Consider the following 21,691-nt stretch of genomic DNA (forward strand, 5'->3'; position numbering starts at 1 on the left):
TCTTTCTTTCTTTCTTTTTCTTTCTTTTTCTTTCTTTCTTTCTTTCTTTTCTTCTTTCTTCTTTCTTTCTTTCTTTCTTTCTTTCTTTCTTTCTTTCTTTCTTCTTTCTTTCTTTCTTTCTTTCTTTCTTCTTTCTTTCTCTCTTTTTAAAAATTTATTTATTTAAATTCAATTTGCCAGCATATAGTATAACACCCAGTGCTCATCACAGCACATGCCCTCCTTAATGCCCTCCAGTTACCCCCCACCTGCTTCCCCTTCTGCAACCGTTTGTTTCCCAGAGTTAGAAGTCTCATGGTTTGTTTTCCTCTCTAATTTTTTTTGCCACTCAGTTTCCAGGCATCACCATTCTGAGCTTATCTGACCCATGCTCTTATTTTACAGATGAGGAGACTGGCACCCAGGTGGAACCAGGGTGGGAGGGGAGCCCAGGCCATGTACTTCCATGCCGGTGCTCTTTCCAGTTCTTGTCTTGGAAGAACTGGATGAATGAAGGCTGGCCTGAGAGAATGGCGTCAGCGCCGGCCAAGCTTAGTTGTATTGGAAACATGATAGAATTAGGTTTGGATGTTGACTCGGTGTCTGCTACTGTGTGCCTTGTTTCCTGAAGCCTCAGTTTTCCCATCTATCTGCTGCAGGGTAACGATTCCCAAGTTATGGGACGGTGAGAGGGTTACATGAAATAATCTGCCAAGAGGTACTGTGGTGCCGAGTATGGTATAAGCATTCATCACTGTTACAGACTCCGTGTTTGAGTCCCCCCAAATTCATATGTTGAAACCCTAAACTATAGTAGGATGCTATTAGGAGGTTATTAGATATTAGAGGTATTATTAGAAGGGCCCACAGGAGATAACCAGAGCTAGTTGAGGTCATTGGGGTGGAGCCTCCATGGTGGGATTAGTGTCCTTATAAGAAGAGAAAGAGGCTAGAGCTTGCTCTATCTCCACCATGTGGGGTACAGTGAGAAGACGGCCATTTGCAAGCCAGGAAGTGGGCTCTCAGCCGACTCTGGATCTGTCAGCCCCTTGATCTTGAATGTCCAGCCTCCAGGACTATGGGAAATAAATGCCTGTTGTGTAAGCCCCCTAGTCTATGGCATTTTGTAATAGCCTAAGCTGACTACACCAATTACACGCCAGCTAACATTTCTCTTCCTGCTCCTGGACTATTGCTGCTTTTGCCTTTCAGGCTCAGAGACTTTCCTTAACGGTGGCCAAACTTCCCAACGTTGGGACTTTGCTTCTTGCTACCTTTTTCACCTGCCCAAACTTATTTTTTTTTAAGATTTTATTTATCTATCAATTTATTTTTAGTTCTTTATTTTTTTAAAGATTTTATTTATTTATCCATGAGAGACAGAGGGAGAGAGAGCCAGAGACACAGGCAGAGGGAGAAGCAGGCTCCATGCAGGGAACCCGATGTGGGACTCGAACCCGGGTCTCCAGGATCACGCCTGGGGCCGAAGGCAGGCGCCAAACTGCTGAGCCACCCAAGGATCCCCTACTTCTTTATTTTAGAGAGAGCGCGTGTGTGGTGGGGGGAGGGGAGTATCTCAAGCAGACTCCACACTGAGTGTGGAGGTTGACGTGGGGCTTCATCCTAGGACCCTGAAATCACGACCTGAGCCAAAAGCAAGAAGCAGATGCTTAACTGACTGTGCCACCCAGGTGCCCCTCACCTGCCCAAACTTCTGTTCAGCACTGGCAGGGGTATGGAGTGGCAAGAAGGAAATGTCTTCCCGGAGAACTCTGCAGTTCGTGTGTACACTGTCATTCATATCCATGGAGCACCTACTATGTGCCAGGCCCTGTCCAGGTGTGGCGTGGGTAGCAGGTAATGAATCTCTGCCTCTTTGGTATCCACACTCAGTGAGGGTGACGATTCAACAAGCAAATACAGGGCAGTAAGAGAGAATGTGAGAGGAGCTTGTGGCTCAGGCGCCTGGGATCTCAGTGCCTCTTTAAAAAAATTATTTATTTATTTATTTATTTATTTATTTATTTATTTATTTATTCCTAAGAGACACAGAGACATAGAGGGAGAAGCACGATCCTCACAGGCAGCCGGATGTGGAACTCGATCCCTGGACCAGGATAACGCCGAGTCAAAGGCAGACGCTCAACTGCTGAGCCACCCAGGCACCCTCCTACCTGCTTTTTAAAGATTGCCCAAGAATCTTTGGGACATGCACCAGTTTTAACTTAGCTACTAAATCCAAATGATAACAGTAACTTACATGTACCAAGTACTTGCTTTGTGCCAGGCACTGGTCTCAGTGTTTCCAAACCCTGTGGAGTAGATACAATTATTTTTTCCATTGTACAGAGGAAGAAAATGAGGCACAGAGAAGTTAAGTCATGGAAGGTCACGGTGTGGCTACTAAGTGAGAGGCTCTTGTGCCACCATCTTAACAACTATGCTCACTGCTTCTCACGCGAGCATACTCACTTGGTTGCTAGAGTTAATCGCCTCTATCTGCCTTCAATCTGTGGCCTCACCATCTTGCATTAATGTGTTATAGTGTCAGTTAAGATTTCTCCAATTCAGGTTGGTGCAGATTAAGACGCTTTACAAACTAAAATAGGTCCCGATTTCCCTTGGGTGGGTCTAAGAACGACTTTTTAAGATATTTATTCATTCATTCATTCATTTATTCATTCATTCACAAGAGACACATGGGGGCAGAAACATAGGCAGAGGGAGAAGCAGGTTCCTCCTGGGAGCCGGACGTGGGACTCGATCCCAGACCCCACGATCATAACGTGTCTGCCAAAGGCAGACACTTAACCACTGAGCCACCCAGGTATGTGGTCGTGACAAATTTTGACTTGAAAAAATCTGAGGTGTGATGAGAAAAACAGCAATTTTGAATTGTTGCTTGGGCATTTCACTGTATGACCACCCTGCTCATGCCCAGAGGCTCGGCCATTTTCAAGGATCAGGGCTTAGGATGCCGCCTCCCCAAGTTCCTGCTTTGCTTTTCCTGGGACACCTATGAAAATAACCACTTAGAGTTGAGCCCACAAACATTTTAGTGACTTCCGTGCCAACCACCTTGTGAATAATAGGGGTTTATTACCCTGCTCTCTACCTTCTGCTCATTCACTCAGGACCAGGGACAGATGATTGCTCTTCCCTTGCTTCATTGTGTGCCCCCTCGCCCAATTCTGGGATTTTTTAAAAAAGATTTTTATTTATTTGAGACATATATATAGAGAGAGGGAGAGGGAGAGAATGAGTGGAGTGAGGGGCAGAGGGAGAAGCAGATTCCTGCTGATCGGGGAACCTGATGCAGGACTCGATCCTGAAACTCCAGGATTATGACCTGAGCTGAAGGTAGACACTCAATTGACTGAGCTACCCAGGCCCCCCAATTCTGGGATTTGAAAGTCATAAATTTTGTGTCTTTACTTCCTTTGTGTGTCCTGTGCTGAAATCACACCTTCAGTGAAAATGGCCCTGGGGTTTTCACTTACCTCGGGTGAGAGCTCAGACGGGGAAGGGGCTAGCTACCTGCCTAGGATGCCTATGTGGGTGGCTTGTGCCTCCTCATTCAGCAAGTCATAAGCTGCATATTTTTAATTAATACTCCAGCTCCAGGTCCCCCAACAGAGGATGGTGCTACTTTCCCTCAGCTAGTACCTGGTGCTACTTTGTAAGCCTCCACATTATTGGAGATGGTGAAAATGAAGCAGGAGAGTTTGCAGTGGCTGTGTTGCCAAGCATCTCAAAACCCACGCTAAGAAAGTCTTCTGAGACTCCCCCACGCCCCATCCCGTACAGGGCTGTGAGCAGTGAAGTTCATTTAGATAGATCACTATGGCAGTCCCAGTGTGGAGAATGGGCGGAGGGAGGTGAAACTGGAGAAAGGCTTTGGGGAGCTAGGGCATCTGGGTGGTGCAGCCTGTTAAGCATCCGACTCTTGATTTTGGCTCAGGTCATGATCTCAGGGTCAGGAGATTGAGCCCTGCATCAGGCTCCATGCTGGGTGTGGAGCCTGCTTAAGATCTCTCTCCCTCTCCCTCTGCCCCTCTCTCACCTAAAAAACAAAACAAAACAAAAAACAAGCAAGCAAGCTTTTGGGAAACTCCACCTGGGAGATTCGTAGTTTGAGCCAGGGTGAATGGAAAACAATGGATGGAACCCATGGGTGTAAGTGATCGGCTACTGGGGAAAGGGAGAGGGAAGAAGGGAAGACAGTGGTTAGGGCTGGGTTAGGGCAACAGGGAGATTCCATTTACAGAGAATAGACACGCAGAGAGGACAGATCTAGGGAGGAAAGTCGATAATTTTAGGTTGACTTTACGGTGGGATGTTCAATGTATAAGTCTGACATTTAGGAGGGAGATAGGGGTAGAGAGAATGAATGTGGAAGCCATCAGCACATGGATGGGAATTCAAACTTTTGGGGGTGTGTCAGGACAGAAGGGATCTTAGGGCAGAATCTTGAGGAAAACCAACATTTAAGACATGGGCAGAGGTAGAGGAGCCTGAAAAAGAAACTGGAGACCAGGTAGAGAATAGAGGGCAAGCCCAGAAGGCGTGGATAGTCAGGGAGACTGGTGCAGAGTTCTAGTAGTAGGGTGTGGTCAACAAGGGCAAATGTTAGGGAGAGCCTGAGTAACAGAAGAGACGAGGACGTGTCCATTTACTTAAGTGACATGGAAGTTGTGAGTGACCAGCAGAGAGCAGTTTAGGTGGAGCAGGAAGGCCACAGTTGACTTAAGAGGTGAGAAACTGGTGAGCATAGTTGACTCCGACTTTAAAGGGGAGGAGAGATGACGCCAACCAGTTGAGGGGCATATAGAGCCAAGGATAACTATAGACCTCCACTTATTTCCATACCCGTCTTTTTCTCTTTCAGATTTAAGATACTTGAGTCTCTTTAACAACTGCCAGGTAGGGGGAGAAAGAGAGAAGTTGCACCTGCAAGAGAGAAGTGAGGAAAAGAAGAGGGGATGTTTGGAGGAAGCGAGTTCCATGACTGGTGCATACAGATGGCTGCCCTGACAAGAAGACGGACACGTCTTCTACTGAGCCAGATAGGAGGAAGCAGAGAGGAGAATGGTGAGTTTCTAGATATGGTGGTGGGAAGAGTTCCTGTTTGGGGTTTCTGTTTCTTCTGTGAAGTAGAAAGAGGGGCTGTCTGCTGCTGACAGTGAGGGCAGAGTTGGGAGGTGTAAAAGGTTTAAGGAGAGAACAGAAGTCTCTGGATGCAGAGGAGGATAAAGAGAAATACCTGGTAGAGGAAACCACAGAAGACTTGCTTGGAGGCTTGAGGACCAGGGGTGGCTGGACACCATGAATTTAGATCTACAGCATATCTTTCAGTGGTGGGATTTTTCTGCTGCAATCAGTTGCTGGGATGTGGGCACAGGGAAGTAGGATAGCTGGATTCTATTAGGATCCTTAAAGTCTGAGGAGTTTTTGTACCTGGAGATAAACACTAACCACCATCCGTGCTTTATTTGTTGTTTATTTACCTCACAAACCTACTTTAGCAAAATTGTCTAAACATTTAAACCTGATTGATATGCCCAATAAATCAAAATAGACATATTTTACAAATTAAATTATTTAAACTTTGATTGTAAACTTAAATCTTTGTATATATTTATTTATTTATTTATTTATTTTTTTTATTTTTTATTTTTTTCCAGGCCGCCTCCCTTCTTTGTATATATTTAGATAAGATCACCAGTATAATGTATTAACTGCTCTAAAAGCATTATTTTGGTAAAGCACACACATCTTACAAGGACCATGACATTTATCACACCTATACTTACACTTATCATAAAAATGTGTCTGTAGACTCAAGAGATGGACACTATTTCAGTTTATATATTCAAAAAAGAACATTATCTCAGTGCAAATGAAGTTTTTTATTACTAATCAACAAATACCTGGTTGGGATCACAATCGGATCACATAAAATGACTAAAGTCTGAGCTAGTGCTTACCTTGTGTAGTGTGGAGATTTCTCAAGCCCACACTTTTTCCATGTGATTAGTGTTTTTTTTTTTTTTTTTTTTTTTAGATTTCATTTATTCATTCATGAGAGACACAGAGAGAGGCAGAGACATAGGCAGAAGGGGGACGCCTCTGTGGCTCTGGTTGAGCATCTGCCTTAGGCTCAGGATGTGATCCTGGGGTCCAGGATCGAGTCCCGCATCGGGCTCCTTGCCGGGAGCCTGCTTCTCCTCCCTTTTCCTGTGTCTCTGCCTCTCTCTCTCTCTCTCTTTCTCTGTCTCTCATGAATAAATAAAATATTAAAAAAAAAAAAGACATAGGCAGAGGGAGAAGCAGGCTCTCTGTGGGGAGCCTGATGCGGGACTCGACCTGGGATCGAGCCAAAGGCAGTTGCTCAACCACTGAGCCACCCGGGTGTCCCTCCATGTGATTAGTGTGTTGTAGCTGGATGCTTTTCCTTTAGATGATTCCATCTATAAGTTTAATGACTAGGATATTCCAAAAATGTCCATGCCCTGATCTCTGGAAACTTGAATTATGTTTCACAGTAAAAGGGACATTTTCATATGTAATTAAGCTTAAAATAGGGAGACTATCCCGGATTATCTAGGTGAGCCCCGGATTATCTAGGTGAGCCCAATCTAATCACATGATCACATAAAATCAGAGAACTTTCTCCACTGAAGTCAGAGACATGGATAGGACAGGGAAATTCAAAGTGTACAAAGGACTTGGCCCAACACCGTTGGCTCAAAGATGGTGGGTGCCAGGGACCTTAGTCCTCCGGCCATAAGGAACTAAACTGTAAATGAGCTTTAAAGTGGGTTCTTCCCCTTCAGCAAGGAAGGCAGCCCTTGCTTTTGACCTTATGAAACGGCAACTAGAGAATCCAGTCATACTCTGCTGGACTTCTGACCTACAGAAAACTGTGAGATAATTGCTACGTGTTGTGTTAAGCAGCTAATGTGTGGGTGATTTGTTACACAGCAATGGAAAAACAATACAATAACGTCATTGTCATTATTTACAAATTTATGTAGCCCATTTGCACTTTCAAAAACATCTAGTTGTTTTCCCCTCAATATGCAGTTTCTTCTTCTTCCTCATTATAAAACTCCTGATGAAAAACAAAACAAAACAAAACAAAAACAAAACAAAAAAAAACCCCCAAAACCTCCTGATGTTCAGCTGAGCATGGCTGCCTGGAATAGACTCTACTTCCTAGCCTGTCTTTCTAGCCTGGTGTGGCCAGGTGTGACTAAATTCTAGGCAGTGAGAGGGATACACCTTTCAGAAGGCTTCTATAAAGGAGAGTGGTGTGCCCTTTCTTCCTTCCTCCTTCCTGGGGGGCTGGAAGGCTGATGTAATGGCTGGAGTGCAAGGAATCATTTTGGGCCATGAGGACAGCATGCTAAAGTTGGTAAAACGGCAAGAAGGGAAACTCAGCTGTGATCATCATAAACTGCGAGCCAGCCCTAGACTCTTTATTTGCAAATTCTTCTATGTGAGACAGAAACAATCTTTCTTGGTTAAGCCGTTATTATTTTGCGTTTACTGTTACTGCAATCTCATTGTAATTAGTATTGTACTATAGAGGCTCCCTTTCCCAGGAGATGATGGGTCAAGTTTGAGCTATGAGCAGTTATCTTTTGGATGTTTGGCTAATTCATCATCTTGCAACACACTGTTGGACTCCCTTTCTTCCTAGTTGTAATATATGACCAGATGGTGCCAATCAGTCTTCTTCATTCTTGATACAGTTCCAACTTTCTCTGGAATTACTCACAGCTCTATGTTCACCCCTTGCTACTTAAACAGATAAGAGAAATGAGTGTGCCTTATGAAGAGATAAAATGCCTACTATATTTATACTCTTCTACTTATCAGAATTAACTAAAAATACACTATTATATTTGTTCTTTTCCACTTGGTATATTAACTATCTTTTTGCACACTTTATAGTGACTTTTTTCTTTTTGAATATTGCTACAGAGTACGGATTTTAAAAATTCACTTGTTCCAATTAATTATATTATTTCATTTTTTATTTTTTAAGATTTTATTTATTTATTTGAGAGAGAGAGTGCATGCGAGATCAAGCAGGGTTGGGGCAGAGGGAGGGGAAGAGGGCAGGAGCAGACTCCCCATAGAGTGGGGAGCCTGAGGCGGGGCTTGATCCCAGGAACCCGACACCATGACCTGAGCTGAAGGCAGGAGCTTAACCAACTGAGCCACCCAGGCACCCCTATTATTTTCTTTTGATGATCAAATTGTCACAACATGTCAGGTGGGAGCATTTTAAGACGGATTCCTGTCTTTTCAGCTCTCCCTTATATAGTTTAAAAAGTATCCTTGCTTTCTGTCATTGACATGTTCCTTTTTTCTTTTAAAGATTTTATTTATTTATTCATGAGAGAGAGAGAGTGAGAGAGAGAGAAGGGAGACCAAGGCAGGGAGAAGCAGGCTTCCCATGTTGCTGAGAGCCTGATGCGGGGCTCCATCCCAGGACCCTGGGATCACAATCTGAGCTGAAGGCAGATGCTAAATGGACTGAGCCACCGAGACACCCTAACAACATGTTCCAAACCTAGAGTTATTTAAGACATGGAGCTATTCTCCAAGGAACACGGAGTTCTTTTTATTCATTTGTTTGCTTGCTTATTAAAGATTTTTAGTTTTAAGTAATCTCTACACCCAATGTGGGGTATGTACCTACAACCCTGAGATCAAGGATCCTATGTTCCACTGATGGAGCCAGCCAGGAGCTCTGCCCCCTGAGTTATTTTAAGGGTGAATAATATTTGAGGTGCTAAAATCTAGGTGCTAAGAATGCATATCAGATTTTTCCTGATGTATGTTGTTTCCAGGCTGCTTTAGCGACATTTGAGAGAATTATTTCTTTTGAAAACCACAAATTCACATTGGTATTTCCTATTTAATGCAAGCATTACTAATTTCCTTTTTTATTTGACTTGAATATGCAAGTTTACATTTATCTTCTCAACAACATACCTGCTTGTATCCTGTAACCCCTGATCCAAATTGTAATGGCATCTTGTCTCTTCAGTGATCCTGCAGTTTCCCATTGACCATCATTCTCTAGTTGCTTTACTGATAGGTTCATCCATACTGGGAGAACGGGACAGCATGGTAAGACAGAGAAATTTTATAATACTGGCAGGAGAGCATTTGAAGGGATGAGTCACATCCAAGATGGTGGGAAGTTTAAGAAGGAGGACAAGGCAGCACAAATCAGGAGAAAGAAGAGAGTCTGAGGGATAGTCTGGAGCAGGTACAGTGAAGGTAGCTGAGAGAGCTGGGAGGACGGAGGTGGCTGTCAGAGTATGGAGTGGCTTAAATTCAGATCACAAAGGTGGAGCAGTTCTGGGTGGTGGCCTTGTCACTGACATGTTCCATGCCTGGAGATCTATACTTGCTCATGTATGACTTTCTACCCCTACCCCCAGCTGTCTAAAGAAGCTCAGTACACCCACTCTTGGCTAGAGCAAACATACACACCCCATGTCGTGGATGGGGAGGGGAGGGCCAGAGTCCATCTGGAACCTAGAACAGATAGATACCTGGCTTCACTGCCTGCTGGCTGCCCCAATGTCAATGAAACACGTATACTGTGTTCAGGCTGGGCACAAGCTCTTCCTGCCCCACTGGCCACAGGCTCTGGGCCACTCTGTGGCCCTCCCAACTCTTCTGCTGCCTTAGCCCAATGGTGCTGGCTCAGCTTCTGATTGTGCTGGCCAAGATCTATGATGCTTGGCACACCTCATAGGAAGGAGCCTGCAGGCTACACTGAGGCTGGTCCATCTGGGCCCCTGTGGGGGCCTGTCAGGCTCACCTGTGCCACCTGTCCCCAAATAGCACTGAGCAGAAAGCTGGGGGTGGAGGAACAGGAAGAGCAGAGTCTGCAAAGTAGCACAGGCCTCCCTACCTGCCAAACCCTGCAGGCACAAAGAGATGCAGTGGGAGCCTGGGGGTGGGAGGGGAGGTAAGAGGGGCCAGGTCCCCAGACACCACAGCTCTAGTCTTCACCTTGGGTGTTAGGCACAGGGTCCCATGCAAGAAGGTTGAATATAGGCAGCCAGAGGGAACCTCTCTTCTTCCCCAAAGATGCTGCTTTAGGGGCAGGAGAGGACAGAAGTCAGAGGTCAGGGGTTAGATTCTGGTCCTTGAAAGGCTTGAACCTTTAGAGTGGGAAAATGAGGAAGCCAGAGAAACTCGAATATTTCCAGCCACCCAGTAGGTTCCCCCGACGCAGGCGCAGGGACACCCGGTCCCCGGGGTCCAGGGGCAGTAACACGGAGCTGGTGGCTGCCTCTCGAGTCACATCAGGGTCGTTGGCAAAGGCTGAGATGACAGGCCATGTGTTCAGCATCAGGCTCACCTGGGGAGGTGAGTCCAGTTAGCTCTTCTCCGCAGCCCTCTTCCCAAGACCCCACTTTCCCAAGGTCTTCTTCTTTTCTCAGTTCTTCTTTTCTCAGGAACTTTTCACAGTTCCCAAGGGCTCAGTACAATCTGGTAGGAGGGCTGAGAGGTGGTCACTGTTGGACTCTACTTCCTCCACCCTCGCTGCTAGGCTGGCCCTTTCCTCCCTTGTTCCTACCCGCTTCCTCCCCACCCCATCAATGGAGGGTCTACCTATGAGTCAGCTGGACTCCACTTATTCCCCCTCCCTCTCCTCCCCTCCTGACCCACGACAGGGCCCCAGCACACAGGTCACCTGGACAGTTTGGCGGTTGTACACCTTCACCACATGGAACCGGAAGCTATAGACACCACGGACAGGGGCCACGAAGGAGCCTGAGGCGCGGTCAAAGCCACCACCCTCGTTTACCAGGACCTGTGGGAAGTAGACTTTGCTGAGTAGGGTTCAGGAAACCACTAGGTTGTGGAGTGGGGCAGTGAGTAAGGAAAAGAAAGGGTGGCAAGGAGATAAGAACAGGGAGGAATGCACAGATTCAAACGAAATGGTGAGAAAGGACAAGGTGGGATGTGGGTGGGAGTGTAGGGAAAGGAGCCAGGCAGTAGGGTTGAGGGGCAGCTGGTTGCAGAAGGGGACTTTTCCCTAAGAGCAAAGTGGTTTTGGGCGGTGGATTCCAGGTCCTTATAGGTTGTCTGGACAAGGGCAAGGGCAAGGGGATTACCTGGTCAAAGTAGATGGCTCCACTGGTGCCATTGCTGATCTCTCCTGCTGGCTCATGGTGGTGGCTGCGGACTGCAGCAAATGCCACTCTTCCGGGGGGTGCCTCTCCCAGGGCTGCTCCCCCAGGCCCTCCTGCAGCTGCTCGGCCAGGCTCACAGACCACCAGACACTCGCCCTCCAGCAGGACAGGCTCTGCCCCCTCTTGGGCCCATCCACACCCTAAGGTCAGGAGCATCAGTGCCAAGGGCACCCTGGGGCTGAGTAGGAGACCTGGTAACCAGTGTCGCTTTGCTCCCAGCATGGCCGAGGGGCTCTGTGACCCACAAATCCTCTTGTCTCCTGCCCCTTCTTGCTGTTCCTTTCAGTTCCCACTTCCCTCAGACTCTCACTACCTTAGCTCCGCCCCTCAGCCCTCTCTCTCTGGGGCTCCGTGTTCCCTGGGCTCAGCATCTCTCTCCATACCTCTCTGTGCCCCACGACTCTGTCTGTCCTGCTTCTCTCTCCTGCTGTCACTGCAGTTCCCTCCTCCTTGGCAGGGTATGAAGTGACAGCAGCAGTTGGGCTCCAGGAGGGAGAGGAGGGATGAAGCAGCCATTCAGGAGGGCTACAGCCAGAGCCCAGGGCAGCCCTTCTGGAGGGCTCTGAAGGCGGCATCTGGGACAAGAGAGAACTTGCTATGCATCTAACAGTGTACATGTGCCTATTGGAATGTGTGTGTGTGAGTGTGCACGTGTGCACAAGACAGCCCTACAGCCCCTTCTTTCTCCTTGTTCCTCCTATCTATCTTCAAAATCCCTCACTAGTCAACAGCCCTCTCCGTGGCCCCTTTCTGGGGCTGGAAGAAAGTGGGCGCCCTTGTCTTTTCCCTACAACTGTCTGGGTGGAAAGTGCTTGGGCCAACGGTATCCGTATCTTGTGACCGTGGGCCAGTCTCTTCCTCTCTTTGGTCTTCCACATCTTCATCTGAGGGTACTGGATTAGTCCCTTTAAGGCCCTCTTCGCCTCCAGCTCTCAACGAGCGGTTCTTCTCTCCCGAGAAACAGCGGCTCAGAACGCAGAGAAACCGGACTGACAGGCAGAGGCGAGCCGCTCAGGCAGGCTGGGAGGTGGAGCCCGCGGGCACTGCGGGCGAGTGGGCGGGGCGGGGCGGGGCCGGGGCCGGGGGCGGGGCCGAGGCCGGGGGGCGGGGCCGGGGCGGAGCCCGGAGGCTGGCGCGCGCTAGGGCCCGGAGCCGGCCCAGGGCGGGGGTGGAGGTGGGGGGGGGCCTGGCTGACTCCACCCCGGGCCAGGAAGTGACTCAAAAAGCTGTTCGCGACGTGCAGACCGGTCCCCGTTGGGGGAGGACTCCGAGAGGGCCCGCCCAGATTCTGCCCCGTCCCGCCCTTCTCCGCGGGGCCTGCAGGCACCGGGCGGCGCCGGCGGGACCGAGGCCCGAGCGGGCGGCCGAGCCGGGTAGGCGCGCTCTCCCCCGCGCCGGGGCTCCGGGAGCCGAGCCCGACGCCCCAGGGCCGAGCGGCCGGGGGGAGGGGCGGCCGGGGGCGGCGGCTGTGGGCGGCTCCCGGCCCGGCCCCGGGGCCCGGGCGGGGCCGGAGCGCCACCGAGACGGGCCGCGGGCCGCGGAGGGAGGGGGCGGTGGGAGGGGCTAGAACCCGGGAAATGGCAGACCGGGGGCTCCGGAGGACTTGCCAAGTCAAGCCCCAGATCCGTGCGTAGGAGGCCGCGCTGGACCCGGAGACTGCGGAGACCCCGAGGAGAGGAACAGTTTTGTCATCTGTGCACTTCTGGCCTCCGGACCGAGCTGGAGCCCCCCACTCTTCCCGCTTGGGGCTGTGGTCAGCCTTTTCCAAAGGCCAGATGCCCATCCCTAGTAGGCAGCCTTGTGTGCTCAGGACTTCCTCTCCGGAGAGAAGACTCGGTTCTGGATAATCTGACATTCCCTTCCTAGACGGACCCAGGTTGTTTACTAGATTGGTGACTAGGTGCGACCTGTTGATAGCTGCTGTAGGCCGGGAGAGCAAAATTTGGTTTGAGGGGATGAGGAGGCGCTGAGCTGGCTTCCCTCCTTCCAGGGCTGGGTGGCCAGGCAGCCATGCCTACCTGGGGGGCCGGCTCCCCGTCCCCTGATCGCTTTGCCGTGTCTGCGGAGGCTGAGGACAAGGTGCGGGAGCAGCAACACTACGTGGAGCGTATCTTCCGCGTGGGGATGAGTGTCCTACCGAAGGACTGTCCCGAGAACCCTCACATCTGGCTGCAGCTGGAGGGCCCCAAGGAGAACGCCAGCAGAGCCAAGGTGAACACCCCTCTCTGACCCTTCGGGAACAATGACTCCCTCCCCCACACAGAGCCAGAGGAGAGGAGGGGCTGCTGGGGAGGATCTCTCCACTCCTTGGTTGTCTTACTGGCAACCTCAGTGGCTCTGAGCTTTGAGGGACTTTGCAAATCTGTATTTATCTGGAGTTTTGGTTTCATTTCAGCCGTGTTGAGCCAGGTTCTGCCAAGACTTAGACAGGTGATTCCACTCAAATCAGCTGTGCTGTTTGGGAGATTGGAGATAATCCAGTTGGGCAAGCAGGCCCTACCAAGGAATTCACTGGGGGATGGGAGGCCAGGCCGCATTGCTTCCTTCCACCAGAGGTTCCAGTACAGCTCCACCACCTACCAGCCCTGTGGGGGAGTCTCCCATTTCCTTATCTATGAAATGTGAATAATTGCAGTGTCCACCTCATTAGGCTTACTGTGAATGGGATAAAGCATGAGTTCAGCAAAAGTTAGCAATGACAATCATTATGGTGGAAATAAACAATACATATACGCATAAATATTTAGAGAGACAGCCTCGTTAATTATATTCAGTTAACTATAATAGTATCTCAAATTGAGTCAAGTTCTAAATGGAAGTATGAACCATAGACTATCAGCTAAAAATGAAAAGTAGATTCTTGATCCCTTTTTTAATCCTTACCTTTTTCAGGATCTGTGGGGCTCCATTGCTCTGTCCAGGCTTCCTGGAACTTGGTTGGGGGCGGGGGTGCAATGGGCTTAAAGAGGCTACTGGGCCATGTAGAATTCCAGCAATCTCCTTTTTTCCTTTCGTTCTCCCCCCTCCCCCCACTCCTCCATTGCTCCCCTAGGAATTCCTGAAGGGTCTTTGCAGCCCGGAGCTGCAGGATGAAGTCCACTACCCACCCAAATTGCACTGCATCTTCCTGGGAGCCCAGGGCTTCTTCCTTGACTGTCTGGTCTGGAGCACAACAGCTCACCTGGTGCCAGGGCCGCCCGGCTCGCTGATGGTCAGTGGCCTGACCGAGGCTTTTGTCATGGCTCAGAGCAGAGTGGAGGAGCTGGTGGAGCGGCTGAGCTGGGACTTTCGGCCAGGGCGAGCCCCTGGAGCCTCTCAGGGTGCTGGCGTGCTGAGAGACTTCTCTGCCCTGCTGCAGCCCTGTGGGGATGCCCACAGAGAGGCCCTGCTACAGCTGCCCCCGGCTGTCCAGGAGGAATTGTTGAGCCTGGTGCGGGAGGCATCCAGGGGGCAGGGGCCCCATGCACCACCCCTCTGGGATAGGGGGAGCCCAGGCCCACTGGGTGCTCAGTACCAGGGAGTCAGAGCTCCCTTGAGTGAAGACAGGGAGTCCGTGGACCCTGGACCTATGGGGTGGCGAGAGTCAAGGGGTGAGAGACATGTTATGGAGAAGGAGGGAGGGAAGCAGGGTCCTCCCAGGGCGATGGATTTGGGGTGGAAGGAGCTGCCTGGGGAAGGGGCCTGGGAGAAAGAAGGGGCTTTCAGATCACAGTCAGAAGGAGGAGTGCCAGGGCAGGTAGGACCTCTGACAGCAAAGGCCCTCGGGCAAGAGGGGATGCCTCAGGACAGAGGAAGTTCGTTCTGTGTCCAGGGTGAGCCTTCTGGGGCCCAGGGCCCCTATCAGAGGGCAGCTCAGCCCCGGGGAGCCTCCCTCCTCCAGCGGCTACACAATGGGAGAGCCTCACCCCCAAGGGTGCCTAGCCCTCCGCCTGCACCCGAACCCCCATGGCACTGTGGGGACCGAGGAGACAGGGGAGACAAGCAGCAGGTGGTGGCTCGAGGTCGTGGGTCTCCATGGAAACGAGGCACTCGAGGGGGCAACTTGGTGACTGGCACTCAGCGTTTCCAGGAGGCCCTGCAGGACCCTTTCACCCTGTGCCTCGCCAATGTGCCTGGCCAGCCGGACCTCCGTCACATTGTCATCGATGGCAGCAATGTGGCCATGGTGTGAGTACCCCGGTGGGCCTGAGGATCCTGGGGAGGGGGAATGCTACAAGCAGTGTTGCTGACCTTGGGGACATGGGCCGCGAGGCCCCTGCTCTGGGGCCCTAGAGTGCTGACCCCTTCCCACCGCAGGCATGGCCTCCAGCACTACTTCTCCAGTCGGGGCATTGCCATTGCTGTGCAGTACTTCTGGGACCGGGGTCACCGTGACATAACTGTCTTTGTGCCTCAGTGGCGCTTCAGTAAGGATGCCAAGGTCAGAGGTGAGTTGGGCCTGGTCTTTTGTAACCTGGGAGAGGCCCCGCTTCAGCTTGAGGATAACCCCGTTGTGCTCCTCTGTTTCTCTAGAGGGCCACTTCCTGCAAAAGCTGTACTCGCTCAGTCTGCTCTCCCTCACTCCCTCCCGAGTCATGGATGGCAAGAGGATCTCCTCCTATGACGATAGGTACTTGCTTCTCTCCTGGCCCCAGTCTTGAGTTTCAAGGCCCCTCCCACGGTGGGCGCCTGGGGGAGAGACAGAAGCTCCTGTCTGTGCTGTGTCTAAGCCTGGGTAACGGGAAAATGGCCAGTTATTCCTCCGTGTGCCTGTACGAATGGGCCAGTAAACCTGCCCTGCAGGCGCGATGAGGCAGGTGGTAGACAACTGTGTTGGCCCATTCATTCATTTTTCATTCATCAAACTGAGTGATGTCTTGTATTTATGTTAGCTGGTGACGTAAGTAACTGACAGGTACCTTCTTACAACACAGATTTCCAAACACGAAGAGAAATTCCACAACATTCTGGCAGCACCAGAGTAAACATTCAAAATCACAAGTCAAATGAAGAGACACAAGCCATGCATGCTAAGACTGTACAAAACATGGTCTAATAGAAAGATCACTGAACTTAGACTTCCTAAGACTTAGATCTTAGGAAGATCTGAATTTGAGCCCCATATTGTACTATTCATTGACTTGGCCTGTGGACACCAGTCTCTTAGTGGGCTAACTTTTTTTATCTCTGGGTCCTCTTCATGCAGTCACCCTCCTTGTGAATATCAAAAGGAGCAAGCCAAAGAGCTTGCCTCACTCAAGGTGCTAGGCAAAGGTACAGTGATATTTCTTTTCTTTTTTTTTTTTTTAAGAGTACAGTGATATTTCTTAACTGTTCACTTACCAATCAAGTGTGGTAGTGAGTTGCATCTCTCATACAGAATTAGAGATACAGGGTAAGAGAGTTTACTCTCTTGACCAAGGTTGTTACGTGGCAAAGGAAAAGTGAGAACTTAAAGATGTCAAATTGTTTAAATGAAAAATACAGGGCACATTCCCTCCGCTGGGTACACACCCAGTGTGGGGAATGAGCAGAATTTAAAGATTTTATTTGTTTATTTTAGAGATAGGGAGCGTGGGGAGTGGGGGGGGTAGGGTGGGGGAGCAGAGGGAGAGGGAGAAGACTCCACGCTGAGTGCAGAGCCTGATGCGGGGCTCTGTCCCATGACCCTGAGATCATGACCTGAGCCGAAATCAAGATTGGACGCTTAACCGACTGAGCCACCCAGGCACCCCAGACGTGGGCAGATTTTAAAACCTTGAGAGCTTGTTTGGAGGTTCTAGCAGGGGAGCGCAGCTACTCGTATACCCTTGACCGAAGAACGGTCCTCCTCTATCGGGGATGGTCGTCCTCTTCGACCGAGCGCGCAGCTTCGGGAGGGACGCACATGGAGCGGTGAGGGAGGAAGGGGACACCCGCCTAGCCAGCCAGATCAGCCGAATCAACCCTGGCGATCAATGGGGTGACAGATGTCACAGCCAGATCGCCCTCACATCCAGATTTTAAAACCTAATTAACAAGTTAAAATCTTTTACAACTACAAGTTCTTTATTCTCTAGGATTTTTAGTGTTAAAGAAGAGACTAGTTTTCAAACTGTAGTGATGATATATTTTATCATTTTTGAATACTTAACTTTTTCTCCCTAACAAGCAAATGGTATTCTATAAAAAGGCAGTTCACTTTCTCCCACTGCTCTTCTGTTTTATGTCTAGATTTCACAGATTATCCAAGATATGGAACCTTTCCACACCAGCACTGACACAGAATTGAAACTGAAGAGCGAGTCAGTTGTAATGAATTTTAAAGGCACGTGTCTGTACAGTTATGTAGGTCCCAGTAGGCAGACAGCACAATGTGAATTTGGAATTTTGTCTGGTTACAATGGGTGACACAGTGGTGCGTGGCATAGGCTCACTGAAAGAGTACAGCTGAGCAACAGATGATATAACACGATAGCAAAATACCCTTAACCTGCAAATACCTTTTGTATATTGTACGATACCATGTACATTTATATGTCATGTCCTTCATTTGTTTCCCAGACAGAAACTCAGAACCAGACATCTGTTACCCTGAATCCTGATCACTAGTCTCCTGTATGCCACACTATCTTTCAAATACCACCTGCTCACTTAGCAGCTAGCAGTAGGCACATGGCCTGCAGCAGGAGGTGGGGATGCTGGGAATTAGGGAGGGCCTGATCATCGACTTCAGACCCCACACAAACCCTGAACCAAACACAGTGGCAACTTGGAGGACAGAGAGCCCCCCTTCTGGTTTTGTGGGAAGAGAGGGATTGGCCAGTTTTTGTTGATTGATGACAACAGTCATCATTGATGATTGTTGATTGATGGGCTGGATCTTTTTTTTTTTTTTAAGATTTTTACTTATTCATGAGAGACAGAGGCAGAGGGAGAAGTAGGCTCCCTGCGGGGAGCCTGATGTGGGACTCGATCCCAGGATCCCAGGACCCCGGGATCACGCCCCGAGGCAAAGGCAGATACTCAAGTACTGAGCCACCCAAGTGCCCCCATCTTTTGGTTTCTGAACCTGTTAAAAAAAAAAAAACAAAGACCCCCATCCACTGCCTCATGAGTCCTATCCCAGTTTCGTGGAATTAGAATTACTAAAGCGGGGTCGAGGCATCTCTCCCTGGATGATTTAAGAGCTCCCTGGATGAATCTGTTCATCAGTGAGGTTAGGGAAACACCTCCAGATAGAGGGAATAGTTTGAGAAACATGGTGGCAGTCAGCACAGGACATGTTTGGAGAACGGGGTGTTATCTGATCATTGATCTTGGCAGGGTTGAGAGTACATTAGGAATATCAGGAGAGAAAAGGCTGTAAGGGTGGCTCCAGCTAGGTTCTAGAAGGCCTCAGCTTCCAGGCCTGGGCATATGGACTTTGTTCGGCAGATAAAGGGCAAGCAGGGCAGAGGTTTGTTTAGGGGAAGTCAGGAAAGACTGGAGGGTGGTAAATGGTTGGGGTCAGGGGATCCCCTTCTCAGGAGACTCTGCAGTGTCTCAGCTGCAGTGTTCAAATAGCTCTGAGTAATGGTAGGAATGGAGAGGAAAGGGTAGAGTGGAAGGCTTTTCAGAGGGAAAACATGATGGACTTGTGACTGACTGGTGGGGCAGAGTGGAAGACAGAGCTGGGGCCAGATCTCATTGTCTCTCACTAATGAGGCACAAAGTGTTGGGTGGAGGATTGTGGTGGGTGGAGGGGATGCCATTGGGACACAACACTGGATTCGTCTTTGTTTCCTCTTTAACCTGTGGCACCTGAGTCTGGCAGTCACGTGGTGGTTGGGTCAAGGTGAGGTGGGAGGGGGCAGATCTCCATCCCCAGAAGTAGGTTATGGGAGCTGATAATATTCTTTGGGGTTGGGCCCTTGGAGAATCCCAGAACGGCTGCTGTGATTTTTGAGACAGGTTCATGGTGAAGCTGGCTGAAGAGACCGATGGGGTCATTGTTTCCAATGATCAGTTCCGGGACCTTGCGGAGGAGTCTGAGAAGTGGATGGCGATCATCAGGGAGCGGTGAGGGAGCCCTCCCCTGAGGACAGGGCGCATAGTCAGATCTTTCTCTAAACCGGTTCTGCTCTGCCACTGGGTGAAGACTGGGAAGGGGCTCGATATTATCTGGAAGGATGGTGGCCAGTAGACGGCTGGTGGTGCTGGTGGCAGCTGTCTGGGAGGCTCATAAGGGCCCCTCTGTGATCATACACTGTCTCTCTGCACCCAGCCTGCTGCCCTTCACTTTTGTGGGAAACCTCTTCATGGTTCCTGATGACCCATTAGGGCGAAATGGCCCCACGCTGGATGAGTTCCTGAAGAAGCCAGTCAGGTAATGCCCCAGGTTCTCCTAGGCAGCCCCCAGCCCTGGCCCTCTGTCTGCAGGTTCCTTGCAGACCTGGAGACTTGGGAGGCAGTGTGACTTCATCTGGGCCACTAATTCTGTAGTGGTTCCAGTTGCCGTGGGCTTGGCCTTTAACCGCTTTTCAGGAAATCCTGACAGGAAATCCTGACGTAGGCCCTCTTGGCTGGGAGGGAAGCTTCCCCTAATCTGTAGTTTTGGTGGGTTATTTGGAAGAGGGTTGCTTTTACTTACAGTCAGTTGAATTTATTAGCACACCGTCTGCTGGACCATTAAGTAAGCAATCAATGTTTTAGACTAGAGCTAGATCCTAATAGTGACAGGGCTTCCCTTCAGTGGAGAAGTGGGTTGATACTGCCACTCAGTGGTCAGCTGGGGGAACTTCAGGACTGTGTTTTGGTGTCCCCAGCCCCTGCTCCCAAGCCAGGAATCGCCCAGCTGAGCCCTTCAGGATGCTCATCCGCTCTTCTTGTTCCCTCTGCTTCTTCCCAGGGCACAGGGGGCTTCTAAGGCTCAGCATCCTTCCAGGGGCTTCACAGATCACGGTCAGCAGCAGCAGCAAGGGAGAGAGGAGGAGGAAAAAGGCAGTGGTGGTATTCGCAAGACCCGGGAGACAGAGCGGCTCCGGCGTCAGCTGCTGGAGGTGTTTTGGGGCCAGGACCACAAGGTGGACTTCATCCTGCAGCGGGAGCCATACTGCCGGGACATCAACCAGCTCTCAGAGGCCCTGCTGAGCCTCAACTTTTGAGCCTCACCTGCCCGAGTGGCTGCCACCCCATCAGCTCTAGCCTGGCCCAGCTCAGCTCTTTCTGTGAGGGTCCTTGTGCTGCTCAGACCCTGACCTAGACTCACTCTGAGTTGGTGTGACTTGATTTCATCTTGAGTTGGGACCTCAGATAGCTCTCAGGAGGTTCTGCTCAGCCTTAACTTGTTGACCTTGCCGTACAGGGTTTCTGTAGGGAGTGGGGGCCCACTGGGAAGAGCAGGTCCTGAAGATGGGGACCACCAGCTCCTCCTTCAGACTGAATTTGGAATGGAGGCTGAGGTGGGTAGCAAACGAAGAGCAGGTGGCAAGGAAGCTAAGCCTTTCCTTCCCCTGGCTGTGGCTCTGGATGGCCACGGGGACAGGTTTCTTCCCAGGCCTGGCTGGGCTCCTGCGTGCATTGAACGGGATGCTGGGCCCCGGGGAGGGTAGTGTTATGGGGTCTGGGTCACAGTGGGGCAGCAGGGAGCTGGTGGAGAAGGCAGAGGGAGGGAGACTTGGCTTCTGGTCTCAGCTATGTCTGTCTGTGACCTTGATGGAGCTGCTTGGCCTTTACTTCTGCCTGTAAATCAGGGGTAGAAGTGGCGGCTGGGAAGAGAAATAACATAGAGGAAAGCTCCTTGGAGGAAAGTTACTTGCATCAAGTCTCAGGTGTGTCTGTCTGTGGCTGTACAGGCTGCCTAACCAAAACCTCTTTCCCAGAGCTGAGGATCCTCTGTCCCCAGGGCCCAGGCCCTAGATTTTAACACTGCGTCCTCAGTATAACGTGCCCTATAATGGCTGCGTCCCTTTTGGGCAATCCCCCAAATCCACATTTACAAAACAGTTAATTAGGGGTGACTGTTTGCATTACCAAAATACTCTCAGGGTTCCTATAAATGGCAGCTCTCCTGTTGCATTCAAGTGTTTACAGATGAACGAATGTGTCAGAAAGTCCCTGGTTAGATGCACTTGTTGAAGTGTTGAGTGTTCACCAAACTGATGAAGCCATGCTCTGCAATGACAATGTTAATGTGATCTGACCCCAGCATTTTCTTTACAGAACACATGTTCCATAAACTGAGCCCCACTTCTGCTTTGTGTGTGTGTGTTTGGGGGTGGGAGGGTTTATAGAGGTATATGGAGATGAACCAATTTTCTGGAAAGTGAAAACCAAAGAATCCCAAGTTGGAAGGTACCTGACTGGCCACCAGATCAACCACTGTCACAGAAGGACTTTGCCTCTCCATCCTGATTCCTACATCCTGTCCTTTATCTGCTTAAACTCCTGTGCCAGGAAACTGACTACCTCCAAGTTGTACAGTTTCATCTGTGGACAGTATTGGTCAGTAGACCTTCCTTTAGCACAGCCCCCCACTG

The 21,691-nt window shown here is 50.1% G+C and overlaps 2 protein-coding genes across 6 annotated transcripts; one reads left to right on the forward strand and one right to left on the reverse strand.

Moving 5' to 3' along the window:
- The first annotated feature begins 1,715 nt into the window (after positions 1-1,715).
- Positions 1,716-21,407, forward strand: KHNYN (KH and NYN domain containing). Of its 5 annotated transcripts, XR_012036342.1 has the most exons (10): positions 1,716-1,836; positions 4,868-5,070; positions 13,204-13,424; positions 14,266-15,380; positions 15,510-15,640; positions 15,726-15,822; positions 16,399-16,466; positions 17,406-17,499; positions 19,125-19,232; positions 19,438-19,454. XR_012036342.1 is itself a non-coding variant. In XM_072838057.1 (9 exons), the coding sequence occupies exons 2-9, from the start codon at positions 4,962-4,964 to the stop codon at positions 20,315-20,317; spliced, it is 2,139 nt and encodes a 712-aa protein (XP_072694158.1). In that variant the 5' UTR covers positions 1,724-1,836; positions 4,868-4,961; the 3' UTR covers positions 20,318-21,407. The 5 variants fall into 5 exon arrangements, 3 of the variants coding, with proteins under 3 accessions (XP_072694158.1, XP_072694160.1, XP_072694159.1); XR_012036343.1 differs by lacking the exon at positions 16,399-16,466 and having other exon boundaries at positions 1,717-1,836; XM_072838057.1 differs by lacking the exons at positions 16,399-16,466; positions 17,406-17,499 and adding an exon at positions 20,062-21,407 and having other exon boundaries at positions 1,724-1,836; positions 19,438-19,539.
- Positions 8,904-11,650, reverse strand: CBLN3 (cerebellin 3 precursor). Its single transcript, XM_072838064.1, has 3 exons — positions 11,136-11,650; positions 10,712-10,831; positions 8,904-10,375 (listed from the first exon to the last, which is right to left on the reverse strand). Exons 1-3 carry the CDS (start codon positions 11,433-11,435, stop codon positions 10,178-10,180), a joined length of 618 nt encoding a protein of 205 aa, XP_072694165.1. The 5' UTR covers positions 11,436-11,650; the 3' UTR covers positions 8,904-10,177.
- Positions 21,408-21,691: the final 284 nt, after the last annotated feature.

This window comes from Canis lupus, chromosome 9 (assembly GCF_048164855.1).
Source record: "Canis lupus baileyi chromosome 9, mCanLup2.hap1, whole genome shotgun sequence".
In the NCBI taxonomy this organism is placed as follows: Eukaryota; Metazoa; Chordata; class Mammalia; order Carnivora; family Canidae; genus Canis; species Canis lupus.